Here is an 8443-nt window from a genome sequence, read left to right as displayed (position 1 = left end):
ACATAGATGCTGACAGGTTACCAGGGCTCTCTGACAATTGTCATCCTGGAAAACTGTTGAATCTAACAGGCTTTTTTGTTAAAAAAAAAAAAAAATAATTAAAAAGTCTGAAACTCTTTGAGGCCACATAAAATTTAGCTTCTCATCTCGAGTTCATCTTTACTCACCAACTCGTTTTGAAATATGTTTTGCTGTGTTGCTGAGTGTTAGCCTTCACATGATAAAAAAGATTTTAACCGTGTGACTGTACATGTGATAGTGCATACCATGATCTACTGGTGACAGTAAATCAAGGGTTGGATAGGAAGGTCTTAATGTATTCAAAGAAGAAAATCTGTGAAAAAAACTTTTTCTCATAAAGAATATGTTTCTGAACACCCTTGTTTGCTCTTTCAGATTGTTTTCCTTAGCATTAGTCACAAAGAGTGGTTTAATGTGCAAAAATAGTGACATGCTGGTCTTGGAAATAAGTTACGTCATGCATTTTTCTGTATTTCAGTGAGTGACTGGCTTGCTGCAAAGGGACTGTATTTATAAATTTTACTTCCTCTTAGTTGAAAAACCTCTAGTTTTTATCTAAACTATAGCAAATATTTGGTTTCAAACAGATTTGACTAAATAAAACTGTACTTATCAGACATCTCACAGCATTGCAACTTCAGAAAATAAAAGGGGGGGGGAAATTGGACTATTGGTGACAATTCTTGGGACCTGGCTGTGTTTTGTGCAGCAGCAGCAGCCGCCTTCCTTGGAGCAGACCCGTGTCCATGCATACAGCACAGACTTTGCCTGCTGCAGAACAGACTCCATCCTGTAAAGGCAGAGCCTGAGGAGCCAATGTGATCCTGGAAATCTTCATGTGCATGTGTGCCAGGGAAGGGGGAGAGAGAGAGAGAGACCTAGTGTGAAGGAGAGTAGGGGAGGAAGGCAAGCAGGGAGAGAAGGGAGCTTGCTTCACGCACTGCTGAAGGCTGTCAGAAGCAGACCATACAAGCAACACTCTGGCTGGTGCACAGTTTAAGGGACAACATTCACTGACTTTATTCATTGAATTGCTGAAGGACAGATATGACATCCAACTGCTGCTTCTGTGTATTCTTGCTTATTGGTACCAGGGGTAAGTGTACCCGACATTCTTTCTTGTTTTGAGCATTGCAAAGCAGATAGCTGATAAACTTCAGCAGTGGATTTTTTTTAAAGAACTATGATATCTCAGTGTATTTTACGTTTCATGGCAATTATTTTTCAATAGAATCAAAGTGTAATGCAGTCCCTCAAGATTACTAGCTGCATGGCAGAATCAGATATTTTTGTATTTAATGCCTTGAGAGTAACTATTAATAGTTATGAGCTGAAATTAAAAAATAAGAAACATTTTAAACATTGTGTAAATACTTGCTGTAAATATTTAATGAAGGTACATATAGAACTGACTCATCTCAGTTGTCACAAAATCCACATTTTAGACTCAGTTCAGCAGTTTGAGATGATACTGTGCAAGTGCTACTGGAATTGGTAGTTCTCAAAGGACAGACTGTGTTCAGGTAATAGGAATTTTCAGTATGTTAGGCAGTATAGCATGTAAAATGGAGACAAATTTCAGTTTCCCTTCAGGTGCAAATCACTTCAGAGTGGTGGGAGTTACACCATACATTCTGCTTACTTTAGTAATGTTTTTCTCATTTCATTTGAGTACCTTATTTGTAAATGCTGCTTTTGACTTGATAGAGCTGTGCCTGTGAAGCTGCTGATACTGATCTGTATGTTGAATGCTCCTAATGGTTATCATTTTCTTTAGCTGTAATTATTATGTTATAAATTGCTTTCTGTCGCACAATGTCAATATTAAGATAGTGGTTTTTTAATTGAAGACAAAATAGCTACTCTTTACGATGTCAACTGTTTTGTTAAACTAATAGAAGCATAGGGTTGAATTCTGCCACCTTCTGTATTGAACAACAGCTCGTTCTCTCTCCTGCTTTTAAATTAAAGCTTTTGGGGATTGTGTGTATACAGTGCTGCTTATGATTAGTAAGGCATATTGCTCCCCACTAGGAGTTTGGTAAACAGAGCTCCACATACAGTTATTTTTATAGCTGTAAAACTTAGTTAAATCTTTTGAAAAACTTTAGGCAGTTCCCATGTGAAATATAGTATTCCATGTAGGGAGTTTCTCTGAAAACAAAGCAGCACCTATACCATGTTCTTTGTCAGCACAACAGCCTTGATTACAACATGGAGAAAAGTAAATTTCAGAATCTAGTCGTGGAACTGGCAGCACTGAATAAGTAGCAAGGATGACACTCTGCCCGGGTGGCTCACCCCCCTCGTGAAGGTAGCAGGTCACTTCAGGTGTGTGGCTGGCATTGCCCTGCCTGCTGCCGCATGTCTTCTCTTAGTAAACTAATCGGCTGTAATTACTGCAGCAACTGTAGTGCATGGTTTTGCCTTTAGCATTTCTTTGATTAGCTTTCTGGAGACAAAAGCTGTTTTATCTTCCTGGGCTTTGGCTAAGTGACAGAATCTCAAACAATTCATTTATCAATCATTAAGCAAAACAGAAGAAACTTAGTATCGAAAAGTATTCAAAGTGAGTTCCAAAAGGGATTTGGCAGGCTCCTTGTGAAAAACAATTACAACTCTTACTATTTTAACCCTTTCTGTTCTGTGCCTCTACCTGATGTTTTCCAATCCTACTGCTTGCACCTGCAGTTCCCTTAGCCTCTTCTTTATGTTCTCCCTCTCATATGTTATTTTTCCTTCCCTTACCCTCACTTTAAAATGCCTAGGAAAACTTTCTTAAAAACATCTGAACCTTGTTAGTCGTTTTGGTGCTTCATGAGGGTGACTGCTGTTTTCAAGGCCAAGATCTTTTACAGCAAATGCTTTATGTCAAATGTGGGAAAGAGACTATTCTAAACTATTTGGAAAAGTGCAAGTTTATGATTGTGCAGGAAAGTGCTCCTGTTTACATAGTTTGTAACATAATTTAAGATCCCTTCCAGATTTCTAAATAGAAAAGTGAAATTACTTCAGCCTTTGCACAAGCTCAAATAACCATTATGTAATAATAATGTTTGGTTATTTCTTTCACTTAACTTGGGCATTAATCTGACCAGCTATATTTTTACGTCTATCACAAAAATTAGTATCTTTACAGAAAATCAGGGATGAAGATTAGATTTGCTGAGGAAAATTCACTCTAATGTCAGTTAGAGGGTAGGCAAAAGTCTACACAATGTTAAACTAAAGTTTTGAAAGTTAGATCCTGCAACTGCTGCTTGGGCAAGGATGTTTTCTCCTCTCTGTTAACAGCACCAGGGTCTACCTAAGTTGAAAACCTGTCTTGACTGTTTATAGCAACTCTACCAGACTTGAACCTATTGCTCTGAAATTTTATGTGCAATGTGGATCTTTTACACCTTGAACAAGAAGACAAGCAAAATTTTATCAAAATAATTTCATTTTTCCAGAATGTGAGGAATTGTATTTTGCCTGTGTTGAACGATTCGGGGAATCTTGTACTAAACAATGCCTTTTCTCAAACAAATAAGAACTTTTAAAGTGTTCCTCTACAAAATCACTGTGCCTGCGAGACAGCCCTCTGACAGGACATCCCACTAGAACTGATGAGGCTGTTCAAGCCTAGTTGCAGTAAAGCAAAAAATAACCTCTTCTAATAGATGTTACTGGATGCTAGAGATCAGTGTGACACTCATCAGAGAAAGTGCCATCAGTCATCTCAGCAAGGGTTTTCTGTTGGTGCCAAGTGTCCTAGACTTTGAAGCCATCAAATCAGACTTTGAAATGGCTGATTCCAGATGGGGAGGCGCAGGAAGCTGAGAGGATCAGGGAGTCATACTGGTTGTGTCTAAAAGACAGAGAAGGTGAAAATGTATTCGGAAGGACTGAATAAGGAAAATAAAAGAGGGACCAAAGGGATGGGTAGATGGGGCAATGGAGCAGAGAGATGAGGGAAAAGGCTAATGCTACTTAGAAGGGAAAATGGAAATCAGAAAGACTATTAGTCAGGGAGGGCAGAGACTGAGGAAAGAGATGTGTGAGAGGGAGACGGCAGGGAACAGTGAATTAATTAAAGGAGTTCTGAGCGAGGGGAGTGAGCACTTGAAGAATGAAGTCAGAGGATGGTGAGATCAGAACTAGAACACTATACAGACAGAAGGGGATAAGATAATGGGAAGTAGGTAGTGATTAGGCAAGAAAGGATGGAAGTGAGTGAAGTGGCCAGGACAAGGAAAAGATGAGACTGAGCAGAAAAAGCAGCTGTGCTTGGTAGGGTGAGCACCGTGTTACAAAGCCAGAAGGAAGCTCAAGATTGTCCTGTGACTTACTGATTCCTTTCAAAATGTCTCCTCCTGCATAACACCTCTACTCAGAGACTGGTAATTAGTGCTTTCAGAACACTCTACCCTCTCATAAACTGAAGGTCTGGAGACCTAAAGGATCTAAACTAGTGATGCAGTATGGTGTCTTGCTATAAAATGTTGGAGGAAAACTGATTTTCTCTTTTAATAATCTGAGATGTCACCTATGTTAGTGAACATTATTAATTTTGTAAATCCAGTGCTTAGGAATTGAGGCAAAAGACATGATCTTAGTTTGTCCTATGTACCCATACTGCATTTTCTTCTTGCTGTAGCTCCACAAAAACTCATGCTTTGTGTCCTTCATTCAAAGAATGAATCAGAAACTTATGGGGAATTATGCTGCTTTGTGACCCTATCTTCATTTGCTGTAATTAATTAATTAAGATAAAATGTGAATGGCCATTTGATTAAAGCAACCGAACTCTGCTCTGGAAAACTGATTTCTATTCCTGCCTCTTGACTCAGACAGCAATGCTCTAAATGCTTATAAGTGGATAATAATTATATGGCAGATTTTCTAGGGGTTTTGCCTTGATCATCCTGATGTGGCAGTGTCCACCGCATGGCTGCCACTGACATCTATAAAAGTTGTTCTTTAAGAAGTCTTTGAAGCTGATTCTGAAAGTAGAAACCTAAAATTAGCAGAAACACTTGCCATACATATATTAATGTCTCAGCTTCCCGTCTGAGCAATAATATCGTATTCTAAACTGTAATCCAAACAATTTGTGAAGACGTAAAAACGGGAAGTCTAATTATTGTAGCTATGTGACTGAACTAATTAGGAATTTAATATTGTAGCTTGTAAGTGGTTAGACTGTAGACTAAGCAGCAAGATGTCGGTAATTCACCAGAAGACTAATTAAAGCGTAGATCACATGCCTTTAGTGTGTTATATGAAGGTGTGTTTGCAGAAATGTATGACATTTAAAGATCTTGAGTTTGAATTCACAATTTGAACATGTGTTGCTAATAACTGATGCTGCACATAAAGAAGTAGCTTTGTATATGCAAAGAAGCAATGCACAATATTATGCTCAATACCTTCTGTGTCTCAACACTCGTGAGGGAACCAGCATGCAGTTGACTTGTGTGACAGTACACAAGTACACAAGATACATGAACCAGGAAGAAAGACAGAGGGGAAAACAGGGTTTTGGATGAGTCTCTGGAGCCATCAGCTGTGGCCCAGTGGGGAGATCCAGGCCTGGGAGGACAAGCTGACCTCATGTCAGGGGAAGAGGGTAGGGAGGAAGAGCCCAGGAGTAGTTTCTCTGATCCTACAGGACTTGCACACATGAAATCTCTCAGCAGAGTTTATCCAGAAAGGATGTTAAATCACTCAGTCCCATATAACATAGGTCACTGTGTTCCACCCATGCGCCCTGTATTAATCCTGAGGCTTTATTTGGTCAAAATGTTTATTCTCAGTCAAGTAATTTTTATTTCCAGGGAAGAGCAAGTGTCACTACACTACTAGGAATGGCAATGGCTGTATAGCAACTGAGACTTAAAGAGGTGCACAGATCTGTCAAAGTAGGCAACCGTTGCCTCTTTCTCCTCTACTCTGCAGAAAAAATAAAAGCACTGGCTTGACCTGTGAGAGGAGACTTTTCCCCATCACAGATCTGATTGTTAATATTGTGCTCAATGTAGGGGAAAAAAGCATAGTGCTTGGGAGGGGGTTGGTCATGGTATTTTTTAACTTAGCAATTTTTTTTCTATTTTTATCTTTTCAGTTTCAATTAAAAAAAAGAGATCTAAAAAAAGTTCTTAAGTTCTGCCCACAACATAGTTAAAGCCAAAGTTTGTGCATATGAGGAAGAAAGGGACTAAATTAATGAATTTAAAAGCCATCTGATTGTACATCAAATGCTTTGATTAGTCTGGAGAATTTAATAGTAATAGAGCCAAAAAAGATGATCTACATTTTTAGAGGTTTGGTTCAAGAAGACCCATCTACCATAAAAATACAATCCCTGATGTCATTTTCTGGACTTCATGTCCATGTTAATACATGTGACTTAACTGTTATATTGTCTTACCTAGAAACTATGAGCAATGGTTTTCAGAAACCAATTTTTTTCTAGTATTCAAATAACACTGCAAATCTGTAACTATTTTGGTATTATCTTCATATTCAAAATCTGTTGTATAACAAAATCAGTTTCAAAGTATTTCTCAACTAATTCCTTTCAAGTTCCTCTGGTGGCTGGTTTGAAAATACATTCATTTATAAATACTGCTTTGTCTTTGGTATGGATTTTCAGGACCATGCAGAAAGAGTTTCTACTTTTCCAAATACATATCAAAAATGGTTATTGGATAGTTGGCTTTTCTACAACCCTAATATTTATATGTCACGTGAGGTCTTTCTTTTTCTTACTATGTTTTAGAAAAAATATTTTAAAATAAATATAGATTAATTCTACAGCACACCTTCCTATTTTTTTTTAGTTTTATCACTATTTTGCTTTTTTTTTAATTTTTAAATCTTTCATTTACATATTCACTGCTTTCACATCATCATTTAACTAGATTGGTTTCTTACTCAGAAATATTTCTTGGGTTTATGGGTATGCAGCTTTGGAGAAAATTACAGATTTTTTACACTGCTTTAAGTACTGGGATATGATCTCATAATTTACAAATACTTTATTGTGATATAATTATCTTACTCAAGCTATTAAAAAAATGTGGCCAGATTGTCATGTCTGATAACACAAAAAACCTCTTATTGAAGTAAAGTATTATAACAAAAATTCTCCATTTAAGACATGAAGTTTTAAGATTTACTCTCTGGATATGTCCAGCAACAAGCTGTACATTTTATCTAGGGAAACATTTGGAGCAAGAACCTTTAATGCACCTTCACTGAGTAAATTACAGGTAATCGTGTAGGTCAAATAAAGCAAGAACCTTACAGTTAAAAAAAAAAGGAGGTACTGTCTTTAATACAACAGACATTGAAAGTACACTGACACTTTGACTTTAGAACATAAATGTCGTCTCACAACTCACTGTGTGTGATTTGAAGTTATCAAAGCATTTAACTACAATGCTTTTAAAGCCTTGGGAAAAGCTGCATTCTGATGCTTCCTCTTCTCAGTCTGCTTTCCACATCATGATGCAACTATCACAAGAATCTCTTATGATTCCGCATGAGACCAGGCCTGTATTTGCCTATATTTGCCTAGGCACTCTTCTGCATGTCTTGTCCAGAAGTGCCCTCTGTCTGAGTCAACCATTCAGATATGGAATGAACAGGGATTGAGAGAAAGGTATCACAGGACCAAGGTGATGCATTGGAGCAAACCTTTCCTCCTCCCAGCCTGGTATCCTGCCTTGTGTGCCACACTTTTGATGGATCAGGATACTCTGACTGAAGCTGTGTTTCCCAGAGCATGCTCTCACTTATGTTAACAATGAGAAAACACTTGGTGTCAGGAGCAGACATCATCGTCTCTTGATTTAACTGAAGTGGGGTTGAAAGGAAGAGAAGGAGGATCTATAGACTATATGGAGGTGGAATCCATCAGTAATCTATGCAAAAATATTGTTCAGCCAAACTGTATTTAAAATGGAGACAAACTTCTGAATGTTGTTTCTTGTTAACTTTTCCAATCTAGTTGGGATATCCCGATAACCTACACATATGTACTGCTAATACAGCATTTCTTTATGTACATAAATATAAGTATAAAATCTGAAAGCTATAATTAAAAAATCTATTACTCCTAATTTGGATGCACGTTTTTATATAACCTGCAAAAAAAGAAATAAGTCAGATGTCTCTAGTCATGGAGTCCAAACAGAGGTTTTTCCCAACCTGAATGATTCTCTGGATCTGTGGTTTGACCAGCTAACATTATTCCCTTTAAGAAAATCAAAAATCCTATTATCTTGAGATAATTTCTGGTTTTTTGCACTTTAATTGGAGCATCACAACTTACAGTTGTGAGTTATGTGTACTCATAGTGAAATAGAGTAGAGATAGGAAAACTTGTGATTTTTAAATTGAACCCAATATTAATGAGACAGAATCCAATAATAAT

At 37.5% G+C, this 8443-nt stretch overlaps 1 protein-coding gene across 1 annotated transcript in view; it reads left to right on the top strand.

Moving 5' to 3' along the window:
• The first annotated feature begins 770 nt into the window (after positions 1 to 770).
• RXFP1 (relaxin family peptide receptor 1) overlaps positions 771 to 8443 on the top strand; it is a 44671-nt gene continuing 36998 nt past the window's right edge. The window contains exon 1 of the mRNA XM_018071236.2: positions 771 to 1117. Coding sequence (XP_017926725.1) covers positions 1069 to 1117 — 49 coding nt within the window. The 5' untranslated portion in view covers positions 771 to 1068. The remainder of the gene's footprint in view (positions 1118 to 8443) is intronic.

The sequence above is a fragment of the Manacus vitellinus genome, unplaced genomic scaffold, assembly GCF_001715985.3.
Source record: "Manacus vitellinus isolate BGI_N305 unplaced genomic scaffold, ASM171598v3 scaffold_0_pilon, whole genome shotgun sequence".
In the NCBI taxonomy this organism is placed as follows: domain Eukaryota; kingdom Metazoa; phylum Chordata; class Aves; order Passeriformes; family Pipridae; genus Manacus; species Manacus vitellinus.
Note: the sequence above shows the minus strand (reverse complement) of the source record. Positions and strands in the feature narration are given on the sequence as shown.